The 24424-nt window shown below is 50.0% G+C and overlaps 2 protein-coding genes across 10 annotated transcripts; both read left to right on the top strand.

Annotated features, from left to right (window-relative positions):
- The first annotated feature begins 503 nt into the window (after nucleotides 1-503).
- Nucleotides 504-12405, top strand: LOC147142866 (sialic acid-binding Ig-like lectin 5). Of its 9 annotated transcripts, XM_086037329.1 has the most exons (10): nucleotides 588-1327; nucleotides 1936-2340; nucleotides 2894-3220; nucleotides 3606-3872; nucleotides 4012-4446; nucleotides 5106-5217; nucleotides 5298-5361; nucleotides 5635-5850; nucleotides 7981-8142; nucleotides 8428-12405. In XM_086037329.1, the coding sequence occupies exons 1-10, from the start codon at nucleotides 1228-1230 to the stop codon at nucleotides 8527-8529; spliced, it is 2190 nt and encodes a 729-aa protein (XP_085893455.1). In that variant the 5' UTR covers nucleotides 588-1227; the 3' UTR covers nucleotides 8530-12405. The 9 variants fall into 9 exon arrangements, with proteins under 9 accessions (XP_085893452.1, XP_085893450.1, XP_085893451.1 ...); XM_086037326.1 differs by lacking the exons at nucleotides 7981-8142; nucleotides 8428-12405 and adding an exon at nucleotides 504-566 and having other exon boundaries at nucleotides 1239-1327; nucleotides 1939-2340; nucleotides 3606-4446; nucleotides 5298-5357; nucleotides 5635-6598; XM_086037324.1 differs by lacking the exons at nucleotides 7981-8142; nucleotides 8428-12405 and adding an exon at nucleotides 504-566 and having other exon boundaries at nucleotides 1239-1327; nucleotides 3606-4446; nucleotides 5298-5357; nucleotides 5635-6598.
- Nucleotides 12405-24341, top strand: LOC147142865 (B-cell receptor CD22-like). The gene is made up of 16 exons (XM_086037312.1): nucleotides 12405-12569; nucleotides 12720-12844; nucleotides 12989-13083; nucleotides 14198-14605; nucleotides 14906-15178; nucleotides 16122-16376; nucleotides 16999-17280; nucleotides 17993-18259; nucleotides 18794-19066; nucleotides 19794-20063; nucleotides 21195-21236; nucleotides 21606-21684; nucleotides 22026-22287; nucleotides 23160-23230; nucleotides 23305-23356; nucleotides 23439-24341. Exons 3-16 carry the CDS (start codon nucleotides 13035-13037, stop codon nucleotides 23637-23639), a joined length of 2784 nt encoding a protein of 927 aa, XP_085893438.1. The 5' UTR covers nucleotides 12405-12569; nucleotides 12720-12844; nucleotides 12989-13034; the 3' UTR covers nucleotides 23640-24341.
- Nucleotides 24342-24424: the final 83 nt, after the last annotated feature.

Here is a 24424-nt window from a genome sequence, read left to right as displayed (position 1 = left end):
TGCCAGCCAATCGCAGGGTACACGGAGACAAACATCCGCACTCACAATCACACCTAGGGGCCATTTAGAGAGTCCAATCGACTTACCATGCATGTTTTTTGGAATGTGGGAGGAAACCGGAGTTACCCGGAGAAAAGCCACGCGGGCAGGCACTGGGAGAACATGCAAACTCCACACAGGGAGGCCGGGGCCGGGATCGAACCCGCGACCTCTGAACTGTGAGGCGGACGTGCTAACCAGTCGAGCGCCGTGCCGCCCGCTGTTCAAATCAAACTGTAGAAATGTTTAAAAGAAAGAAAGAAAAAAAAAACTATTTTCGCCATTGGTGGAAAAAATACAGGGTGATAAAAACTGTTTACTGCTGTATTTATTTTTGAATGACAATAAGAGAGCCATTTTAAGTGCAATCCAAAAGAAGTCCAAAGTTGCAGCAAGAAAAAAACCTTGTGATTAGTGTTGTGTGACACTTCCTGAAAAGTTTGGCGATTGCACAACGAGGGAAGAAAAAGATGGCAAGGGAAGAATCGCTTGAAGAAGACGACCGCTGGACACGCACACGCTGAGAGGTACGTTCAACACCATTTTAAAGCTATCTTTAGGATTGATTAAATTCCTTCCGAAGAGCAGCAACATGCTTGTAGACTGTGTGACATTTTCTCCGCAACATGCGTGGCAGCAATGACACAAGTTCGTTTGCGACAGTTTCACTTCTTTTGATTCCCGTGAGCCTAATTTCTCAATCGTGCATATGTGTTGAAGCTTTCTCCTGCGCAATATTATGATTGCATTTGAAATGTTCTCACCAAAGTGAAAGGATGAGCAAAGAGTTGTAACTGGATGAGGATTTCCAATCTTATTCTCATCTCATCGATTTAAAATTCCCCCCAAAAAGTTGTGAAAAGGTGACAAGAATAAAGTTCACAACAGTTCTACACAATCAATCGTATACTCACTAGTTAGTAATGTTTATTAACAATCACTAAGAATGTTTGTCTAAAATAGCAGGGCTTTTATATTGCATTTGGTATTGTAAATGTATTTTGTCGTGTGTCTCGTCAAATGAAATGTATTCAAAACGAAATCTGACTAATATTAAAAGCGTGCTCTTAAAGTTAAAAATGCATTTGCATGCGTGTGTGTGTGTGTGGGGGGGGTGCGAGTGTGTGTGTGTGTGTGTGTGTGTGTGTGTGTGCGTGCGTGTGTGTGTGTGTGTGAGACACCTTTCCCATGAATAGCAGAACTTCATGTTGGCTGCATTGGCGGTCTGCCTTTAGGATGTTTTTTGTCGCCTGGGCCGCTTTGCTCTTCTACGTGTGCGTCTACACAGGTATGAAAACAATCGAGTCACTCGAGTGGACGTTCGCTTGTTGTGGCAAAAAGTCGAATTTCGCTGCAGCGCAGCGTCTGATGTGCACTTGCGATGGCTGACCAGCAGGTGGCGGCATATGGCATGTCACGCTTTGACGACTGCGCAAATTCAAGAGTAGGCAGCTGTCTCAGAAGCAGGTTTCTTCGGCACCATGTGCCCGAGTCTTGACGTCAAAGTTGCCCGCCCATAAGTCACTACGGTAGACGGCACTTCAAAGGCCATCCTTGCCTATAGACGTAGGTGACGTGCGAGATGTCTAAAGTGACTGAAGTCAGTTAGACCCAAATCACGTACGGCAGCGGACAGATATTCAAAAGCTCTTTTTGTTTATAATGTCCACGCAAAGACCAGTTCCGATGAAGTCCAGATGTTGCGTCAAACGCAAATGGCATCAGAATGCATCTCCTCGCAACTACTTTTCAACCGATATTCAGGTCAATTCGGAATGTACACGTTGGCGTCGGTCTCAAAAGTTGCACATCGGTCGGTGTATGGTGATTTGTGTTTTGTACGGCGGGCGATTTGTGTTTTGTCTTTGAACTGCATTTTGCGGTGTCATTCGGAAGCAGGCGCATCACGCGGCGAGGGTTTCTGCGCGGCGGGCTTCTGCGTCAGCCTCAGCAACGGCGCCGTCGTGTCCGAGGCGGGGCTCTGCGCCGTCATCCCGTGCTCCTTCTCCGCCGCGCACTTCACGCCGCAGAGCCTCGTGTGGTACAAGTGCTCGCAAAGCAGAAGCAGATGCGGCGACTCGGAGATCATCTTCCACTCCAAGAACAGCGGCAAAGTGCCGGACGGTTTCCGGGGCCGGGTTCGCTTGCTGGAAGGCGACGTGAGTCGCGGGGACTGCGGCATCGTGGTCAACGACCTCGCGCCTTCCGACTCCGGGGCCTATCAGCTGCGAGTCAACGGCCTGATGTTTAACAGGACGGAGGGATTTACTTTCAAGAAGCGAGTCTTGGTCACCGTAACATGTAAGTCGCCCGGCCGGCTACACCGGAACGTCGCATCAAGCGTAAAGCGCCTTACTCGTTTTGAATAATGTATTGACGGAGAATCGCCAGTGTGACAATTTAGCGTTCAGTAAACTTCACAAACCGTTTGCACTCTATTGGTAGTATTGAGAAGTGTGTGTGTGTGTGTGCACGCAAACATGCACGGGCGTGCCTGTTTGCGTGCACATAAATGACGCCATGGCTTCTAAATTCAAATCATCCGCAACATCTTTTCTGTAGTTTGTGACACTCGTTGTAGTAGAGTCAACGTGACGGACACTTTTGCCGCTTGTAACGCTCTGTATAATTCCCAAAGGTCCGCCATCTGCGTTGTTTGGGTGCATGGCGATCTGGTCCAAAGGAGACCCGATACTGCTGGCCCTAGGCCGGCCGAGACTTTTCCCCGCCCATTCCCATACAAAATATACCCCGGTATACATAGTTGAGTACAATTTCTGTGGCTGGCGCTCCCGGTCGAAGCCCGCCCACGCCAGTGGCGCTCAAGGTGTTAAATGCGGCCTTGTCTTGTCAGCTCTCAGGCAGAAGCCCGCCGTGCGCTTGCCCACGGCGAGCGCCGGTCAAGCGGCGACGCTCACCTGCGAGGCCCCGGGCCGCTGCTCTGGCTACGCCCCGGCCATCAGCTGGGCGTGGGGGCGGAGCGGGGACGACGACGACGCCGCCGCCGTCGCTAACCTGACGACTTTCCAGAGGGAGAGGTTGACGCCGTCCGCTCTGAGATACAAGTCGACTTTGACCTTCAACGCCACTGCCGAGCACCACGGCCGCCGCCTCATTTGCAAAGTTTCCTACTGGAGAGTCAACGTCACCACGGAGAAGATGCTGACGCTGAACGTTACCTGTGAGTAGCATCCGCGGACAACTTTGCGTTGCGGGACCTCTGTCTCGGCTTGTCCCGACCCGACAAATGAATCCAATTGACGGAATGAAATATCATCGAGTTGACGCGTGTGTCACCTTGAAGCAAAGATTGCGCCAATCGATCGGCACGTGATTTTCTCAATATTTTCTAACTTTTGACGTATTCTCCTAAAACGACGACCTTTTCTCGTAAAATCGTTACTTGTCCGTGTCAAATTCACATTTATTCTTGGAATAGTTACGCCGCATTCCCGTGACATTTCTACTTTTGACCCTTTCGTCACAGTTTGTGCTTGTGAGATCGCGTCACGTGATCAAATCCTGACTCATTCTCCCGAAATTCCGCCGAACTGTTTCGCCGGCAGATGCCAAGCCTCCGTCCATCTCGGGGCGGACGACGCTGAAGGAGGGCGACACCTTGACTCTTTTGTGCAAAGGCGGCAGTTTCCCGCCTTCTCGCGTCACGTGGAAGCTTCCCCGTGCCAACGAGACAAGCGTGCGACGCCGATCGCAGCTGAACTCAACGGCGGCTAGCGCCTCGCTCGTGGTCCCGAACGTGACGGCGGCCCACTCGGGACGCTACGAGTGCGCGGCCAGCCACCATACGGCGCACGTGGACGTGATGGTGACGTGTGAGTACGGCGAAGCCACCCCGACGCGCGCTAGCTCGCCGAGCGCAACGTTCTGGTGCTCTTCAAAGACCAAACTTGTGTTGTTGTTGTTTTTCGTCTGCCGCCGTAGTTTCATGCTAATTGTGCAGGACTCGCGCAGGGTTTGCGGGAATCCTCGAGGGGTCCGGCTGTTGGCTGCAGAGGTCGGTGCTGACCTGCGTGTGTGTCAGCGGCGGGGTCCCGCCACCCGCCGTCACGTGGCCGTTGCTGGCCAACGGGACGGCCCGCGGCGCCGTCACGGCCGGGTCTGGCGGCGGCGGCGTCGGCGGCGGCGTCGGCGGCGGCGTCGGCGGCGGCGTCGGCGTCGGCGTCGGCGTCGGCGTCGGCGTCGGCGGCAGCGTCGGCGGCAGCGTCGGCGGCAGCGTCGGCGGCAGCGTCGGCGGCAGCGTCGGCGGCAGCGTCGGCGGCAGCGTCAGCGGCAGCGTCGCGCTAATTGTCCACACGCTCGACATCTCTTCCGTCCAGTGTGCCAGCGTGCATCAAGACGGCCAGGACAGGAAGTGGCTTCCTGTGCAAACAACATTGGAGCGGGAAGGTACGAAGGATTCCCATTTCTAACCCAGCAACGTTCGTCTCGTCCTCTTATGCCTTAAGCGAGTTTCAAGTTTCTTTTGTTACGACAATGACGACGATCGTCTTCCTGTTTTTGCCACGGCCCAAACCGCCAGCGCAGGTAAGAGAGTTTTCTCTTGACAAAAATAGGACGTAACAAAAGAAACTTGAAACTCAATGGTCATTTCTGTCTTACTGTGAACAACGGCTGTATGTGACTTGTTTTCACAAAAGTACTCTATACGAATTTGAGGAATACCAGTTGTTGCCGGAAAATTGCAACTTATTCTCCCAAAAGTTTGATTCCTGAACATCGGACTTGTACTTACAAGCTTAAATTGGGACTTGTTATGTTCTGACTTCTTTTTCCTAATATCGCGACTCTTTGTTGTAGCAATTCAAATGACAAATACAAACGTTTTTCTCGGAAGGTTACAACTTGTACAATGTTGGTATCTCAAAGCGGTCTACTTCTTTTCATCAGATGTATTCCTTTTGCAATATTTGCTTATACTATTAATGACATTTTAATTTCATGATCCTGTTAGCATTTAGCGTGTAGCTAATTGAATCTTTTTCCCTTCTGACTGTGTCTTTGTCCTGACCAACACGGTCAACACCTTGGCTGTGACTTTGAATCAGAGCAAGGTATGAAAAATATCCGAACCGCGCTTCGTCCAGATGTCTTCATCGCATTTTTGAGCGGCGCGCTTCTGACGGCCATCTCGTGCTGGCTGTCCAGGACCTGCCGCAGGTACGCCATCATCTTCTTTTCTTCTTTTACCACTTTTGTTGACATGGCATCTTAATATGTGTGTCCATGTTTACTTGCAGGAAAGCAAAGAAAAGTCCCAGTGGTCTGAATCGGGAGTTGTTTGCCCCGCAAGAGGAGCCGCAAGTATTGATTTAGCAGCTAATGGGAAAAAAAAAAAATATATATATATATATATATATATATATATATATGTGTGTGTGTGTGTATATACATATGTGTGTATATATATATATATATATATATATATATATATATATATATATATATATATATATATATATACTTCAAAATACTTAAAAGCGCTCCTCTTTCGAGGACAGCCAGACGGCCAGTCAGCAGCCAAGTAGCTAGCTGCTAAGCAGTGCTCCTTTTGAAGTTGACGTTCTCTCTCGTCAGGAACACGGCCCCGAAGATGTCGAGGAGGAGACGACCGACGTGGACGTGGAGTACGCCAGCATCAACTTCTCCGCGTTGAGGAGAACCAACACTAGGGAGGCGATGACCAATCACCGGGCCACCGAGTACGCTGAGATCAGAACAAAGGGCGATGCCGCCGACAGCGTCGAGCAATCGCGAGAGCTTGGTGAGGATAAAGAAGAGGAGGGAATTCCAGTGGCGGACGGGACGCGGCGCAACAACGCTCACGGGGCAGACAAGGAGGAGCCAGCCGAGGCCTTGTATTCAAGCGTCAAGGATGCTCTGCTGTCATGAGCGCTCGCTCGCTCGCCCGCCCGCCCGCCGCTTTCATTCGACTGCAGTGCAGAAGCTGCAAAAGAAACAGGAACGCAGGCCACAGGAACTTCAAGATGCTTTTATTGACAGCTGGCGCAGGTGGCGTTCTGCCCCTTCTTTCTGTGGCCTCCAAAGTAACACTTTCAGCTTGTCGTGGCCCTCAACCAGCGTGCGTTGCGAGGTCATGAAAGAGACATACGATGACATCAAACACAAGCGCGCCGCGCTGGAAGCGGAACTCCCCCAAATCGACTCTCGCACAACTTTCCACCCGAGAAGCGCTGGCACGGGACACCCGTGCAAGCGAGCTCCCGCCCGCCCGCCCGACTCGTTGAAGCGGCATCCGGCCAGTGCGGCTCGCGGGCCGCGGACAAGGCTCCGCCCTGCCCGAGGCAATTGAAGTCGCCGCTTCTCGACTGTTGCCGTGAAAGGCATTTTCCGATTGCACTTTCAAAAATGTCAAGACCAATGACGGAAACCAACTGTAGAACCTTGGAAACATACGCGCCTCGGATTTGATTCTTTTCCTTTCGGCTTTGCGAAAATTGCGCTATTTGTTTTTTTTTCTGCCAATGCAGGGTGCTGCGTGTACACGAATGAGAAATAAAATCAACTTTTTCAATGAAAATACCGTTTTATGGATACCGTTACAGATGTATGGGGAACAACTACATCGCAATAAAAGGATGAATCATTACGGTATATCAAATTGCAATCCAATATTTCACATTTTACAATTTGTTCTTCCTATCAGTATTCGTGGGTAAAATATTTTGTAGCTTTTTTCGACATCACGATGCTTGGAAACAGTGGCGTCAAAGAAAACGGTTGGGCATTACTGTCTTCAAAAAATGCCAATCATTTCACTTGATTTGAAAAGAATAATCGTTGTTTAACATAACAAAGACAGAAAGTTTCGTTTGGTTGGGTCAGATAACGCCTCTGAATAGCTTAATTGTGCAGATGTAGCCAACGGAGGGTCCGCTGTGCGTCCAGCATGAGGCGGTGCTGCCCATTTACGGAAGGAGCAATTCATACGGTAAGAATGCGCATGCTCGTATTCTTCCCCGCTGACATGACCACACCGGCGCTTGCGTGTGCTTGGACAGATTGGGCTTTATGGGATGGCAAGGCGCCGCGAGCTGCGCGCACACTTGAAATGGAGCAAGTCGTCCACAGAAATGCTGCTACGGAGTCGACGGCTGCGGTGCGACGGTAAGAAGGCAAGAAGGCATGAAGGCCCGAAAGCCCGAAGGCCCGAAGGCCCTCCACTTGCACTCGCTCATCTATTTGATAAAGAAATGACATCAGTGATTCTCAGTTGGTAGGTCGGCGGGACCCCAAAGCGGCTTGCGGATTCATCACTCCCGACATAGGACTTGAAGTAGGTTTCTTGCCCCCATACAAATACTCTACTTACTGACATTGTGACTTTACTACGGTGTTAGTGTGTATGTTTAACATATGATATCCATATTTTCAAAGGCATTTTTCCCCCCTCTTTATTGTTCTTGACTCACACGGGTGTCAAAGTGGGTTCGTGAGTTAGTGATAATAGGAAAAGGGTGACAACGCTTGACAACCACTCCCAATGATGTACAATCACATTTATGGACATTTCGTGCATGAAAATCCAAGATGAAACAATACCTCGGAGCTTTTGGGGGGGGGGGGGGGAGTCATTTTGGGGATGATGCCATTTTTAAAATACAGTCATACACCAAACAAAAGAGTACAGGATATCTATTCAAATGTTTGCCCTCGTCTGCGTAAAAACGTCCACGCAACGCACATGATCACAAAGACACACACAGGCTCACAAACACAGACATCAACACGTGCGCGCGCAGGCTCGCGCATCCGCCTCCACTCACACACACGTAATAGTAATTCTACGCCGACAAGCGCACACAGTCGGAAAGCGAGGAGCTCGCGCGCCCGCGCGCGCGTGCGCCGCTTCATTCCACCGGATTTTTGAGGCTTTCCGCATGATTGCAACACATCAACAAGCTCTTGATGTGCTTCCGGATTTCTTTCATCTTCAAGCCGTATATGAGCGGATTGAGCAGAGGATTGTACACCAGCGTTTGTATGGTCAGAAGGAATCGCACGCGTTTGGGAAGCACCGACTCCAGGAGTCCTAGGACGACATCAAAGGCCATCAAACAGAAGGTGGCCAACAAAACCGCCAGGTGGGGCAGACACGTGTCGACGGCTTTTTTCCGCACTTCGGCGTTGCTGTGATAAGCGACGGCGAAAATCTGAACGTACGTGAAGAGAATGAAGAGCAGGGGGACGACGGCCACGATGAGAAGACTCATTAAAGACCAGGCGGTGAGAATCTCCGGTAACACGCAGTGAATCTTTATCATCGTAGCGTTGCAAAAAAATCCCCCCAAAGTCAAGCTGCAGATTTTTACTTTGGACTGAACGAGCACCGTCACCGACATGAGGAAGGCGGGCAGCGACCAGGCCGAAGCCAAGAAAACGCCGACGCTGCTCGGGCCCATGACCGACGCGTATCGAAGCGGCCTGCAGATGGACACGTATCTGTCGTAAGACATGGCCAACAGCAAACAGATGTCGGAACCGCCCAAAGCGTAGAAGAAGAAAACCTGCACCAAACAAGCCGAGTAAGCGATGCTCTGCCGCTGAGACAAGACGTCCGCCAAGAGCTTGGGGTAGATGGCCGTGCTGAAAAAAAGCGAGTTGAGGGACAAAGCCGCGATGAAAACGTACATGGGCTGGTGGAGGTTCCTGCGAATGCAGACGAGGCAAACGATGGTGCCGTTGGAGCACGCGATCAGAACGTACAGGGCCAGAAAGGACAGAAAGTAAACATAGCGGTACTTGTCCACGTCGACGAAGCCGCCGAGGCTTAGCGCCGGCGTTCCGTTGTGTTCCATGGCGGCGAGGGCGGGCGAGCGAGGGAGCGAGGGCGGGCGAGCGAGCGAGCGAGCGAGCGAGCCTGCGTGCCTGAGAGCCTGCGTGCCTGAGAGCCTGCGAGCCTGCGAGCCTGCGTGCCTGAGAGCCTGCGAGCCTGCGTGCCTGCGTGCCAGCGTGCCTGCGTGCCAGCGCGCCTCCTTGGAAGTGCTCGTCAGCGGCGGCTGCCGAGACGCCACTAAGAAGTTGGCGCCCGTCGGTGCCATTGGTCGTCGTGTCGAGGGGGCGTTCTGCTCCGTCCTTCTGTGGCCCCAAAAGTCTCCCAAGGCGGAGTGACACTTTGAGCTTCTTCTTGTCCACCCCCGGCCCCACCCGTCCCCAGCCTCATTTCCTATTCTTTTTTTTTTTTGCCGCATTGAAATGTTTCTCATCGTCAGAACAAAGTTCAATAGCAGTCAAAGACTGCTAAGAAAAATGCACTTTTGACTCACAAGCGGTTTGTCAGCAGCAACGACCACAATCAAGTGTTTTCTACGAGTGTCTTTCATATCCCCGTGGAGATATTTTGGCCCACTCTTCCTTCCACAATGACTTGAATTCAGCAACAGCCATCCTTGAAAAATGTCATTAGCCACAAGAAAGTCCTCGTTTAACAAGGGGGGCAAGTACTTTTACTACACAAGGTCAGGTAGCTTGGAATAGTCCCCGCCCGCCCCCTTAATCAATCAAATAAAATCACCACGTAAAAATGACACTTTATGTGGACTTTGTCTGATATTGGACATTTGTTTGCTGACCTCAATCACTGAACTGGGGAAACTGAAGGGAAAAAAATACTTACTAACCTTAGACCCGAGACCAACTTTCCCCGTGAGACATGACGACACATTAGTCCCTCCAAACCATGACGACTTCAATGTGTTTGTGCGTGCGTAATGCGCGGTTGCGTTTGTGAGCGCTTGTGACTTGCTGTTACTATAAATGTCCAAAATATGGGGGGGGGAATATGTGACGCGGTGAATCCGCGCAGTGCTGAACTGCGAGTATGCGCTGGTCCAATACAGTAGATGCTATTTAGCGTTAGCATTAAGCTAGCAGACTGAAAAGCTCAATCGTGTGGTTGTTTCAAATACACAAAGTGTAGTTTTGTCTTTGTTTTATGTTCAGTTTGACAGTAGACTTCAACTGGGAGTGGCATGAAACTGATTGAAGCAAATTTGGGAAGAATGAGTCACTTATTTGCTAAAGTGGCGCTTACTGTGAAGTGAGGTGAGTGCACTGCCACCATACGGCGTTCCTATCTCAAGTTTACACTTGCAGGTCGGAGTAAAAAAAAAAGAAAAAAAAAAGACTGCTCATACCTTGAAAACTTGTCTGTTCAATATCTCAAGGCACCACTGCATAATCTTTTCGTCAATATACACAAAGTTCTTTCTGGTTGTCGTGAACGATCTTGCGACTTTGTTATTTGTGATGGTATTTCATCCTTTATGCACAGCACTTCCTTCCAGCTGTTGCGCTGCATTCAGAGAGTTCAGCTGAGCGCTCGCTAAATTATCAGATGACATTTGAATTAAGACAGGCGTTTGGAGTTTTCTCTTTTTTTTTTTTAATCCAAAAGTTATTCCATCCGTGGAGGCCTGGGGCTCCATATTGTCCTCTCGAAAGTGACTCCACTGAGGCGAATGGGAGGACAAAACTCGACGCGCCGTAGGAGAGCCCGGCCGTGCCGCATGTAAAACATGCTGGCCGCGCCGGATGTGCCTTCCGTTTACTTGCGCTTTGGGTTCAAGATTTTGTCAGCGCTCTGCGCTCACCTGTATTAAGTTGAATGTTCTTTGGCCAAATTGAGCTCAAAGTACTTGTCGATCAAGCAGACATGTGGGCTTTAGCATCCTTTCCGTAAAAGACAAGAACCTCCAAAGAAAGTCAAGTGATAAAAATGGATTAGTGATCAAAACGGATGATTTCCACGTACATATCAGTCGGGCCTCCCTGAGCCCCAGGGGAGGAAGAAGAAAAAAAGCTGGCGCGGTGCCTGATACTATTTGTTTGTGCGTAACATGTGAAAAACAAGCCGGGCCCGAGGGACCAACTAATGATGCGCTCACTGTTGTCTTGTTTGCGGCAGACATTTCTCCCGAGAGAGGACGGCACTTTGACCAGCGAGCGACTCGTCGCCAGCTCTCCCCTGCGACCGACCTTGTTTTTTTCACCACGCTTACCTCGTCACTCACTGGTCCTCTAGCACGTAGCGTCGCGCCGCTCACATCCTACGGGATCAATTAAGTGTTAGCTAAGCAAAGCGGAGAAAACATGACTGTGACCGCAGGGTCATCATTAGCTCATCCCTCCCTCCGGCCCAGCTTGTTATTCGTCCGTCCTTTTGGACCAATGACGGCGCCAAAGTTTCTGGTAAAGACAGTTCGGTTGCACATACTAGAAGCGATCAGGTTTTTCATCCGAATAAACGAACGTGCCCGCGCAAGTCCGTCGTGAAGTGACAAAGCTCGTTGCTCTCCTGCGCCCACGGCGGGCAGATATTCGCAAAGGGGCCGGACGGTCTACCGGACTCGCTTGGTTTCCGGGGAAGAACGGGACCTGGATTGGAAGAGGGGAACCAGCGCCGAGGCTCCTGAGCTCCCGTGGCGTCACCTGGTCGGCCCCGGAGACTCCGGACTTCCCCGCCCCGCCGGCAGACCTGGCCGAAGAGCTCCCGCAGATCAGGCAACGGGCGCTCAAGTCATTGCGACGTGGACTCGAGTCCGCTCCGGTCACTGGTTTGATGACTCGTGGCAAAAAGTCAAAGACGTGAGACTCGACTTGAACTCGGCAGTTTAAGGCCTGCCACACTCTTGTGAAAAACACTTTCCAGCGTCCATTTGAAAACAACAACTTATTTTTACGTGAAAGGTGTTTGTGCGTTAGACATGGCATCAACGGAAAATGAATGTGAAATTCCAAAATTGGACATTTGTGTTTTTTTTCACAGGGGAGCGACGATATAGTTGACCTTACCGCAAACAACTTTGCACGATTGTCCCAGTGACTTTGAGGTGAGCGATCGCGTCAATTGTGCCACGTCGCACCTACGTTCCCGATGTGGAATTGCAGCAGAACCAGTCGGAGACGATCGGCCGACGGCCGGTCATAAAAAGGAGTCGCAAGGTGCGGCGGCGGCGCTGGGCCGCATCACGCGTTGCGCGCCGAGCTTAAAACGGACGTGGGACTTGCACATGAGCGACGTGAGCCCGTCCGCCTGCGTCAGGTGGTGCGCTGTGCCGATGGTGCTGCCCACACTGACCGCCACCCTGGTGACCCAAAAGAAGGCGGCGTCGGGGGCGGCGACCTCTGCGTCTGGCGGCCTTGGTGGTGGACTCAAGATATATATATCTACACATAGATCTTTATACAGATATATCTATCAGTGACCAGAACAATGGCGGGGCAGTGTTAGAACTTGCTGGCCAGATGAAACGCTTGATACGGCCTCAACCGGTCCCGACCGGTTTGAGTGGACACGGACATCCAAGCCGTTGTTGTGACGGCGATGTAACAAGGCTTTTCCCCGACACGTGTCAACTTGTCGTACAAAGGATGAAAGAGCCTTGTTTGCAGATCCAAATGCCGCAAGCGCTCCCTTCCTGAGCCAGGAGCCCGCTTTTGCGGCCAGGTCGGACGTGCGCGGCAGCAAAGAAAGATTGCACGCCAAGCTGGTATGTGCTCATCCGATCCATTTTTTTTTTGTGTGCGTTTAGGTTTATGTGTCTCTCCGCTGGAATCTTAAATGCAGTTGTTAGGTGACCATTGCCATCCACGAAAAGAACTCAACAATCACAGTTGTCAATTCTTCACCTCTTTTAAAGCGTACGGCGCATTCCGAAGCTCCGTCGGTGACGACTGAGAGGCCGCGCTGTTGTTTATGTTGTACACCAGGCGAGAATTGCATCCCCCAAACTTTTAGCGTCCTCAGTTCTCAAACACTTAGCGAGTGAGTGTCGCTCAACGGACCGCTGATTTATTCACTTGAAGATACCATTTGCAAACCATTGTATTGTCTTTTTATTGACAATGTCCCAACTCCATTGGCATTGTCAGGTATTATTTTTGCTTATTTTTTCCGTCCCATTTTCAGGTTGCTTTCAGATTGTTCATGTCCGCCGTGTTGGTGCGGTGGTAGAATGAAGTGTCACACGTTGATTTTCTTGCTGTTGCTGGATCTCATGACAGGTAGGATTTGCTTTGTACGCTAAATGGTTTTTTTGGTTGCTTTTTTTTTCATCCATATCAGTCAGCCAAGTAACGCTTTCACCAGTATCACCCGGTATATCGGCGCGCTCACCAAAGACGGTCGTTTTTAGTCTGACTGATCGCAATTAGGCTAAGCGTTAGCGCCAATTCATGTTAGTACATTGTTTGGTCACTACAGTATTAGCATTTTACAAAATTCCCTCGTTTGCCATCCGTCATCGTCAGTCTGTCATTTTTTTTCGAGCCAAACCAAGCTGAAACCGTCGCTCGCTCGCTCGCTCGCTCCGTCCGTCCGTCCGTCCGTCACGTCAAGGCCTCTACACAGCAATCCGACGTGCCGACTGCAAGGCCGCCGGAAGAGAGACGCCGGACCTAATGCGCAAAAATAGTACCCTCGGCACCATCGGAGTTGATATATTTACCAAACAATTACCAACGGTTTCTGTTTGAAAATGAACTCAAGTATAAGGATCCTATCTGGTAGAACAAGTTGAGTCTCAATCAATAGCTTCCCAGTTTGCCTCTCATCACTCGACCAGCGTCGCCTTTGACGGCGTCTTCCGTGAATTTGACTGATTCATCGGTATTTGAGCGATACGACGACCACAGAGGAGATGATGAGCAAAGTGGATTTAGTTCGGGAAACTTTGCAAAAATAGCGTGGCAAAGCATAGTCGGAAGGCCATTTTTTCCCGTCTATGTAATGGTCTTATTTTGTTATTTTGACAGAATGCCCACGTGCCTCTCTTAGTATCGGCGAATCAGCGGCAGTCCCGGTACAAGAATTAGTGTCAACGACGATGCGATCAGAGCTAGTATCAGTATCGTTGTTAGCGGCGCACTAGCATCGGTAACGATGCTGCTACCCGAAGTAGTAGCGGTCACGAAGGTTTCGGAATCGCGATGGCGATTTGTGACGGTGATCATTTGCATTAGTGGCACTGATATTGCGATGACGATCATCAATATTGGTTGGTATTGACGAGCAAGAGTATTAGTCAAGTGACGCAAGTGATGGTGTCAACATCCGCCGGCCCTAAAATCCATCTTTGTGCTGCTTTTCCTAACTTTGATTGTGCGCTTTGTGCCGCAGCCTCTCAGCGGTACGAGCGGCGTCCTTTTAGTCTGTCGAGCCGAGACGCGTCCCCCAAAGAGGGCTCCTGCATTTCACTGGTCCTAAAGATCAGGCGCAAGCTCCTTGCGCCGCCCATCGCCTGGGCTTGGACCAAAGAGTCATCCAAGAGCATTTGGCCGAGCAGCTTTAACGGCACGGTCCTTCTCAGCTCCAACACGTATGTCTGGCCCGTCCACCCGGACTTTGTGGGCCGCGCATACAGCGTGGACTGGGTGTACTTTCATGGGCGCAACCAATATCCGCTGACGGTCTTGCTATGCGACATCAAGAAAAGCGACAGCGGCAACTACAGTTTTGCCTATCGGTTCCTAATCGAGGGTACGGCCTGGCCTTGGGAACAAGTTTCGACTCACGTCAAAGTGGAAGGTAAGCGGGCGCCGTCGTCCTGAGAAGAATTTCACCTTTTGCCGGAAAACACACCAGCGTTGTCGAGTGGGTGAAGTGTATTTTTCGCCACGATATCGACAAACGGGTCTATTTGAATATGTTGTCTTGCAACCCGATAGCACTTCGGAACATATTAAATGCTGACATTTGATGTACATTACACGCAATGTTAGTGGCGCGTACAATTTGACGAAATGAAAAATGTATATCCTTCACATCAATTTGATGTCCAGAACAAACATTTGTAAATTCCCCAACCGACACTTTCTTTCTTTGCAGACAATCCTTGCCCCGTCTTTTTTCCGAGTTTTCCCGCCTTCAGGGAACATACACCCAAGATGGTGTACTGCAACACGACCAGCTCCTGTCCCTCCTCGCTTGAATTTTTGGAGGGCAATCTGGCGAGCAAGTTGACCCAAAGGGACGATACGGGCAGCGCGATCGTCGGCAAACTTTGGGGCGACCGGCGGGATGACGGCAAGGACATCGTTTGCCAGACCGAGGGCAACACCGACATACATCTGAGGCGATACGTCACTTTACATATCAAATGTAGGGAACTTGCGCATGCGGTGAATGAAATTGGGACAGTGAGTTACACATGCAATTACGCTATGAGCTAATTGGCACCGAAAAGGACTTCGAGCCCAAGTCAACCCAGCCACATTTTTCATCAAGAATATGTTCTGCGCAGCAGGCCCACTAGTTGAAACTAGTCGAAAAAGGCCATTCTGATGAATATTGCGTACATGCGGAATACGAGTGAGGCAGCGAAAAGCACCCCTTTTTAGCCAACTCGGGGGGGGCGGCCATTTTCTCACTCGTGCGGACTGAAAATGACATCGAAGTTGCCCAGCGCTCCGGTGAGCAATCGCAGCTCGTGCACGTGTTCTCTGAATCCGAGCCATGATTGGTTATCTGAGCCCTGAGCGACTTCGATGTCATTTTCAGTCCTCAGAAGTGACAAAATGGCCGCCCCCTGAGATGGCTCAAAACGGGTGCTTTTTGCTGCTTAACTCATATTCCGCATGTACGCAATATTCATCAGAATGGCCTTTTTCTACTAGTGGGCTAGCATGGAACATATTCTTGAAAAAAAATAGGTTTGGGTTGACTTCCGCTTGAAGTACAATAGAAAAAAGCTAGCGCTAGGCAAAAAGAAAATGTTGGTATGCCCCCCCCCCCTTTTTTTTCCCAGATTAACAAACATTTTTGAGCGCCAGAAGCTGTTTTTCAGGATGATAACAAACAAAAGAACTAAAGACATTTGAAAAACCAAGTGAAGAACTAAAAAGCGCTTTCCTAAAATGATTGAAAGAACAAACAGTCTGGGAAAAGGTTTTTAATAGTTTGGTCATTTTCTGGTGTTTTTCATTATAGTTCTGATTTTGATTTGATGTCTATTCTTTCGGTGAGTGCAAGCTGCCAAACAAATCCGGAAAGCTGTGACTGGATGTTGTTGTTTAGTTTTTTAAAAATTCCTCATTCGTTTCAGACGAGACCCGAATCAATCACGCGGGCTTCCCTCAGGGCGTCACTTTGGTTCGAAAAGGAGAGAACATGACGCTGGTTTGCACCGCCAGCGGCAACCCGGCCCCCAACGTTTGGTGGATCAAGGATGACACGCTGCTGGTCAACGCGGCCAATTGGACCGTCCAGTCCGTCAGCAGCCAGCACAACGGAAAGTACACGTGCATTGCCGCAAACGGATTGGCGACTGACCGGGCCAGTTTCAAGGTTGACGTCTCATGTGAGTCCCTTGAGGCTCTTGTGTGCGTTTTTGACACAGTCGGCGCGAGCGCGACGTCCGCCCGTGCGCTCGCTTTCGCGCTGGCGCCGGCATTCGCGCTGGCGCCGGCATTCGCGCTGGCGCCGGCGTACGCGTCGGGGCCAGAGCGGGACCCATTGTCAGCCTCGCTCTTTGTTTCACGTCTCAGACCGGCCCACTCGAGTTGACAACGCTTTCACCAAGATTGCCGCTTTGAGCCTTACTAGCCTCGCATTTCCTCCGACCACATTCGCATCGCGTATTTGATGACAATGTGCCTACAACAAGATGGCGACCGTTGCTAACCTGTGCTTCGGACATGATGGACCAAAATGTACGAGGGAGGGATTTGTTTCAAATCTCCCTGTTTCTAGAGGGGCAAATAGTGCCGCCAAGTGCACAGTTTGAATTGAAGTTGAAGAAGAAAAAGAAAAACGGGTAGTTGGTCGTTCGCAATTTAGAATTGTTCTTTTCCAGGCCCCAAAAACTTGAGTCCCGAGAGTGGATTATTTGACGGCATTTTCAGTCGGATAGCCGAATAGCAAAATAACGCAAGTTGAGGCGCATCCGGCCGTCGGTTGCCGTTTGACAAATGTCCTTTCAGACCCCGCCGCCGTTTCCATCCGCCATTCCCGGACCACCTACAGGCAGGGCGAGGCCATGACGCTGTCGTGCGAGGTGAAGAGTGCCAGGGCCACGGCCACGGCCACGGCCACGGCCACGGCCAGTCTCTTGAAGTGGTCCAAAGACGACCAATATCTGACGTCCAGGCCAGAGTACAGCGTGTCGGAGGTGCAGCCCCACCACATGGGATTGTACAAGTGCTTCGCCTTGGACGTCGACGGCAAGCACTCGCCGCCGGCCCAGCTTCGTATTTACGTGGAATGTGAGTCCGAGCGGAGAAATCGTTGGATTCGCGTCACCGTTATTTCACAAAGCCGAGATGAATCTGAAAATTCCGGATTTATTCAAACTTTTGTAAACTGGTAGTACAGTGAGGAAATGAGCACGTGCAGTAAAATCATTGAGTAATAGAGTCAGTGCATCTATTAGAGGCACAGTGTAGAATGTTGATTCATTTGGAAAAAGCCACTATTCATTTCAATAATGTGCAAACAAACATGTTGTAGCACATCAACCTAATTCTTTTCAAATAAGCAGAGGTGAAATTGTATTAGATGGGGGGGGGGGCGGCGGGGCACGTGCCATGTTTCGCTGCCCTCTTTCTGCTTCAGATACCGAAGGAGACAAACTTAGCGGATGTAGTTCTTGGGCGTCAGGACTACAGCTTGTGGAACAAATAACTTGAGGGAATATCGTTTGTGATTCCTTTTTACTCGCACCTCTGCGGAGGAAATTGGCGGTAGGCTTGCTTAAGTGTGCTCGGTCACCCCAGTGCATGCGCTGCGGTTGCATTCTATGAATTGGCCACCGGATGGCACTAAATGGCCCTTTACAGGAGGGGACCACTTTGAACAGGCGGTAGAAAAAGGCTTCCTCGTGGCACAAGGGTCATCTCATCCAAGATGAATTGCGGTCGAGGCGTTGCATTTTTCAGTCTTCTATGACAAAAAGGAGCCTCTTTACTTCCTCGGCAGATGCTCCCAGAAACGTGGTGGTCAAAGCCAGCCCGTCCCTGACCGTGGGCGAAAACGCGACGTTGACGCTTGAGTGCGAGGCCGACTCCAACCCGCCCGTGCAGCGAGTGACGTGGTGGAAGGCGGACGCCGTGTACCGAAACGTGAGCGAGAGAGCAACCTTAAGCGTGCCGGCCCTCACGCGCGCCCACGCCGGCCGCTACGCGTGCACGGCCACCAATGCCATCGGCTTGGCCAGGTCACCTGCGGTGGAGGTCGAGGTCCCGTGTGAGTTCAATGCTGACAACACACACGAGTCAACATGGAGCATCAATCAAATACTGAAAAACATTTCGGCTGCGGTCTTAGATTACGATGAAGGCATTGGAAATGAACAACAAAAAACAATACAGTAATTTTGTGTTACATTTGCCAATAATATAGATGAAACTATTATGTCACAATGTAACCTTTGAATACAAGGCAAATGCGGGCTAATATTTGCCCATTGGTCTCATGAAATTACATTTAAAAACGACATTTTTCAACGATTCTAAAAGTTGTAGTTGCCTTAAAATGCAAAGTATGGTAACAAATACAATTATACGTCAGCGCAGCTTGTTATCGAGTCACCTTTCAAAATGTCAAATTGAAGAAATTGTTTTCCAAAAATCGATATAGCGCGCATATGAAAGCGGGCAAATATTTGTCGATTAAAAAAAAAGAATCCAAACACTATGCGTGGAGGAGAATGCCTTTGCGTTGGTCCAGAGAGCGGGTTGAACTATTTGATTGTGACGAAAATGTGCTTTTTGTCCCAAGACGGTCCGGCCAAGCCGCTGCTGTCCATGGCCGACAAAGTGGCGGAAGGCCAGCCGGTGGCCGTGCTGTGCTCGGTGGAAAGCAAGCCGCTCGCCAACCTCACCTTGGCCAGGCTGTCGGGCGACACCTCGCCCGCGTGGCCCGCCCCCGTTTCCCGTGGCAACACGCTGGCCCACACCTTCAACGCCACCTGGGCGGACGCCGGCCTTTACACCTGCCTGGCCGACAACGGCTTCGGAAGAAGCAGCGCCGTCAAGGCTTTGGAGGTCACATGTAAGGCGTGGCGGCGTCCACGCGGCACAACGGCGCAATGCTTGGAAACGGCCAGGCTGTCGATTAGTGTGGCCATTTGTACCGCCGGCGTTTTTGGAACCACCAAAACAAACAAACAAACAAAAAGCCCTGCGTGCTGTCAAAACCTGCTCGATTGCGGCGCGGCGCGGCGCTGTCCGTTCCAGCAGGAGGCACAATTTGAGGCGCTGCCAACAACCCTTTAATGTCTGATTTGAGATGTTGCTCGTTCCTCAATGGTGCGGCGGTCAACGCCACTATAACTACATCACGTGACTAATTGAACACTTTGTCAAAGAAAGTCTTGCGGCCAGCCAAGTGCACTGTAGGGAGAAAGCCCGGTGTTTGGAAAATGGGAAAATTCCGACAAAATGTTCACCCCTTCCGGAGCGGTGTGTGGCGCCTTCTGAAAAATGTCACATTTGGCGTGAATTTGAAGTCGGAGCCGGTTTGGAGAAAATGTGCGGAAAGGACTTTTCGGTCCTATTTAAAGCAACCCTGTGGAAAAGATATTCCTCCGGCTCGTGGAGTAAAACGGCAACAAATTGAGGCCACGTGGCCTTTTTGTGCGGAGCCCATTCATTGCTGGAGGCCACCTTGAGGAAAAATGCGATTTGCGCCACAATCTCCACAATTGTGCGGCGGCGACAACATGAGCAGAGGCAAATGTCTGAGGGGCTGCCATTCACGATTGCCATTTCAACGTCAGATGCTCCCAAAGACGTGGCGGCCAAAGCTCACCCGTCCCCCATGGTGGGCCAAAACCAGCCGCTGACGCTGCAGTGCCACGCCCACTCGCACCCGCCCGTCCAGTCGGTGACGTGGTGGAAGGCCGACGGCGCGGGGGCCCAAAACCTGGCGCGCGGTCAAACCTTGACCATCGAGTCGGTCGCGCCGGCCGACGCCGGCTTCTACGGCTGCACGGCCGCCAACGAGGTGGGCTCGGCCAGGTCGCCCCCGCTGGAGGTCCAGGTCCACAGTGAGTTACACGTCCACGTCAGAGTCGCCCGATCGCCGCTGTCCTCGGAAAAACGCCTTTGTCCGATTTAGGAACGCTTTTCACATTTCACGTGAACGCGATGCCGTGAAACACCTTTCCCGTAAAAATAAGGACATTGAAGAAGAAAAAAAACCCGGACCTAATTGGCTTTTCATAGGACAGCGACGATACGCACGAGTACGCAGACTTCGAGGTGCCTTTGTATAATTGAAGAGACGACTAGAGGTGGCAAATTCCGCCGACGGAAGTGATCTCGCTCCGTCAGGGTAATCGTCGCGAACCGCGTCCGTCGGCGATGAACCTCTCGGACCGGCGCCGACGGACGGCCCTTTTGCTGGCGTTTTTTTGCGGGACGTTCGGGCGGACGGGCCGAGCGACGGACGGCGGACTCCTGACGGACTCATTGACGGAGGGACGCTTACCATTTGTAAGCGGGTTCGGTTTGCTTTGAAAAATGACAAATGGCGGACCGGCAACGTTCCGTAAAATGGAAACCCTTATACAGACAAGCCCTGTAAGAAGGCTCGTTACCTTTGCGTTATGAAATAAAATGAAAAATACTTTTGAAAAACGACATCGATAAGTGGCCTTATATTTGCATTCAATTGTATTTGAAATGATTCGAAAATATTTTACAACGTTCAAAATATTTTACTCGACACGATTCAAAATATGACAAGAACGAATACAAGATAAGAAAATGTGCTTATTATTGTGCTTGTATTCTAAAATAGCGTTCAATGATTTTAAATGGAGCTGTCTTTGTCTGAAATCCAATTTGAAATGGTGTAAAATAATCATTTCATGTAATAATGGAATCCAATGTACGAACGTGTAATCGTTGCACAAATGGATATATTTGAAAAGAATTCCAATACGTCAGTCGCAATACAATCTCCTAAAAATGGATTGTGAATTCCTTTGACTTATTTCGTTGGGAAAAATGTCGGCAACGTTTCACATGTGCGCTTACTCGCTATGCGTGTATCAAATGTATCAAGAATGATTCCAGCATACCGATGTATGTAATTTGTCATTTAAGTTCCATGTGTTAGTGGCGCTGTGATTCTTGGTCATGTATTAATGCCTTCCCTTCCTTGACTTGTTTAGACGTTCTCCGAGTCAGGGACTTGGCCACGGCCTTCGATGCAGGTGGGTCGTCCAAAATTGTATTCCACTAAGTCGACTGGTACTTTACAAGAGTAAGGCTCAAGTAAAAGTCAAGTCGGTTGTCCTCCAAGTAGTGACTTCGGTAAGAGCACGTAAGCATTGAGTGGAAAAACCGCCCGCTGGAGTACACGCTAACCGGCGAGTAAGTCCAGTCAAATCGAGCAAAGAAAGAATGTACAAATATGAGCTTGCTTTCTTCTTCTTTTACACAATGGGCCAATCCGTCCGCTATGTGTTTCTTCCTGCCAAATAGCAAAATTGGCATGCATCGGCCTCAAAAGGCCCGCATGGGAAAAGGCTCACGCTAGCCCTGCACTCACTGCTCTGTCTCTCGTGCCCCCCCCCCCCCAGATTCCTTCTTGAGGTTCATCGTCCCGGCCATTTGCGTGGTCTTCATTGTGGCCATCGTTTTCGTCTACTGGTTGTGCGCGTGAGTCTCAGAACCGCATCACACTTGCAATCTGTTTGTTTCTCTTACCGGCAACCGAAACCCCCACCCCCCCCCCCCCCCCCCCGCGCCGGTAAGCCTCCGAGGCGGCCGCACCCCGAACCCGGCGCAAGACACCCGACGCGCCAAAAAAAACCACCAAATGCTTCCAGGGGCCTGTCATTGTCCATCGTGTCATCCGGCTCCCGTAGTTTGCTCTTTTCGCATACACGGCCTGATGCAAGGGAGCAGCCCCCCCCCCCCCCAAAAAAAAAACCAAACTTCCAAACTTGTTCTCAGTTCCTGCTTCAGATCGCATTCAACGTGCTTTCCCACACACGCAGGAGGAAGAGATCCGCGCAGCCAAGACGGCAGAACGTGCAGGCCTTGAGCAACATCTTGGCCGACGTCCGGGCCGGCGATTTGAGCACGGATAACGAGTGGGACGCCGTCCACCCGCCACTAGAGGAGGTCATACTGCATGTGCGCGGCGGACATTGTCTAACTGTGTGTTTTGCCTTTTTTTTTTTTTGTTCTTCTTCTTCATCCTTCCACAGCGCTAACCAATTCAGTTACAACATGTGCAACCTGACCTTTGCCGGAAAGGTGAGTCATTTCACCCTCCAGAGGTTTGCATATTCAAAAAACACGTTCGCTGCCATTGATGGCTGTCGTTGTCAAAGATCAATATTTCAATATTTGCTCAAGTTTGGAACACTTTGAAGTTAACTGCCGCTAGTTATCAAAGTTGTGGTCCAGAGGGCCACGACTTCTAAACGCCGATATCCTTTTCATTTATTTTAGTTGCGATAGCGCCGTATGCGCCAGCACGAGTCAAAACTGGAACTTTGACCGTATTTTGTTCAAAGCATCGTGTCATCACCGCGTAGTTCGGCTCGCTAACTGTCACTTTCAGGTTTGGTGGCAAGATGTATTTCTTCTTCTTCTTCAAAAAAAAAAAACCCGGCAGAATTTGAAATAAAAGGTCTTTCATGGGGACAGGGACCAGGTGTCATTGATGCCCATTAAATACATTGGGAGGAGCGTGAGAAAAAAAATGATGCAAATCCACAGGCGCTGATACGCAAGTATGCACCAGTCCATATACGATACTTGCAAAAATCGTACATGTGTTTTTTCCATTTAAATGCGTTTACAATATTTTGAAGTATATAGAAAATCACTCCAAAATAGCTTTCCGTATATCCAAAAAAAAAAAAAAAAATCTGAAAAGATATTTTTTTTTAAATGCAAAAGTCCCATTTTCCTGTCGGATGACTCCCCTCAAACGTTTGCCATGACTGCTGTCTTTTTGTGGCGGCATCAGAAGCAAAAAGCCAAAGGAAAAGAAAAGTGTTATGCTTGCACCAAAAGTACCTGTTCTGCAAAACATTTTGAAGTGTAGAACAAAAGAATTGAAGAATTGTCATCGAAAATGAGGATGAAGGAATGTTTGATCGATGCGCGCGTGTGTCCAGTGTCCATCAGTGAGCGACATGGTTCAGGAAGGATCGCCCAAAGGCAACTTTTTCCTTGACACCAAACACAGGTGAGGGGTGAATCTAATTAAGGTTTCATTATGCAAATGAAGAAAAACACATCCTGTTGTTTGCCTTTGAGTAGGCAAAGAAACTACTCCGTGCGCACGTTTGCCGAAGACAAGCTGCTGCAACAGGTACACACTCGAACATCACCTCAAGTCCATTTTTGTGCACTTTTTAACCGTCCGTTTTGTAACTGACACATATCGTGAGTAGCCACGCACTATATCCCAACACAAGGTGTGCTTCGGGGCAAGCAGCAAGGGCGGCGACCAAGGAGGGGCGGCGGCGGCGGCGGCGGCGGCGGCGGCGGCGGCGCACACCGGCCACGCTCAAGTGCACCTGCGGCCCCAGCTCACGTGCCGGTGGCACGACCGCAGCAGCGACGAAGACAACAACAATTACTTGGGCCTCTAAATCTGACGTCGTTAGCTAGAACTGAACTATTCCATCCCATATGCCTTTGCAAACATAGTAAGAATGTTCCGTTTAACCCTTGTTATTCTAATCACTTCTCATTAATCATCGCCTCATACGACTTGCGGTTAGAGAGAGAAAAAAAAACGTTGAAAGACTTTTGTCAAGAGAACTCAAGACACTCTGCCAAGCAAAAGTCAGAAAAAAAACAAACCAAACCAAACATACTCACATTTATTCATATTTATGTCAAAAGTAGTGGTGCCTTGCCACTCCCAAACATTTGTCTCAAATTGTTTCCCCAATGAAATGAAGGAATGAAAATGCCATTCATCTGTTCCAGCCCCCCCCCCCCCACCCCCCAAAAAAACATACATATAATTCATAGACTATTATGAATGAAAACATGCAGTTGGGGCCTCGCGAAAGGCAACGCCATGGGCCTTGGCCACCAGGGGGTGCTAGACTACTCAGACATACTAAGATTTGATTTTGTTTTTCGCAGAGGATCAAGAACGCCTGCTGCCGTACGCTTGCGGCGAAATCAAATGTTTGAAGGGTCAATGACCGCAACATAATGCTCATTTTGTTAGCACGTCTATGGCGTTTTGCATTGTGTGTTATCTTTGAACTAGCAGACTTTTGTAAAGCAAAGTTACTGGTCTGAGTAAACTGGGAGTGGCAATAAACAATTTGAAGCAAGCACCTAGCTTCTTTTCTCAAGAGTTTGATAGGACCAACATGTATCGGCGCAGATCTGGATCAAGGTATGAGAGAGCAGCGTG

The sequence above is a fragment of the Filicampus tigris genome, chromosome 8, assembly GCF_054856515.1.
Source record: "Filicampus tigris isolate MCC_2025a chromosome 8, RoL_Ftig_1.0, whole genome shotgun sequence".
Lineage (NCBI taxonomy): Eukaryota > Metazoa > Chordata > Actinopteri > Syngnathiformes > Syngnathidae > Filicampus > Filicampus tigris.
This window is presented reverse-complemented; position numbering and strand designations above follow the sequence as displayed.

Excerpts from the sequence above, each read along its gene's own strand:
- LOC147142865 (XM_086037312.1), top strand. The coding sequence starts at position 13,035 with ATGAAGTGTCACACGTTGATTTTCTTGCTGTTGCTGGATCTCATGACA. Across the intron at positions 13,084-14,197 it reads GTTGCTGGATCTCATGACAG|CCTCTCAGCGGTACGAGCGG; the intron begins GTAGGATTTGCT and ends TTTGTGCCGCAG. Across the intron at positions 21,237-21,605 it reads GGCCACGGCCTTCGATGCAG|ATTCCTTCTTGAGGTTCATC; the intron begins GTGGGTCGTCCA and ends CCCCCCCCCCAG.
- LOC147142866 (XM_086037329.1), top strand. The coding sequence starts at position 1,228 with ATGAATAGCAGAACTTCATGTTGGCTGCATTGGCGGTCTGCCTTTAGG. Across the intron at positions 1,328-1,935 it reads CTACGTGTGCGTCTACACAG|CAGGCGCATCACGCGGCGAG; the intron begins GTATGAAAACAA and ends GTCATTCGGAAG. Across the intron at positions 5,218-5,297 it reads CTGTCCAGGACCTGCCGCAG|GAAAGCAAAGAAAAGTCCCA; the intron begins GTACGCCATCAT and ends GTTTACTTGCAG.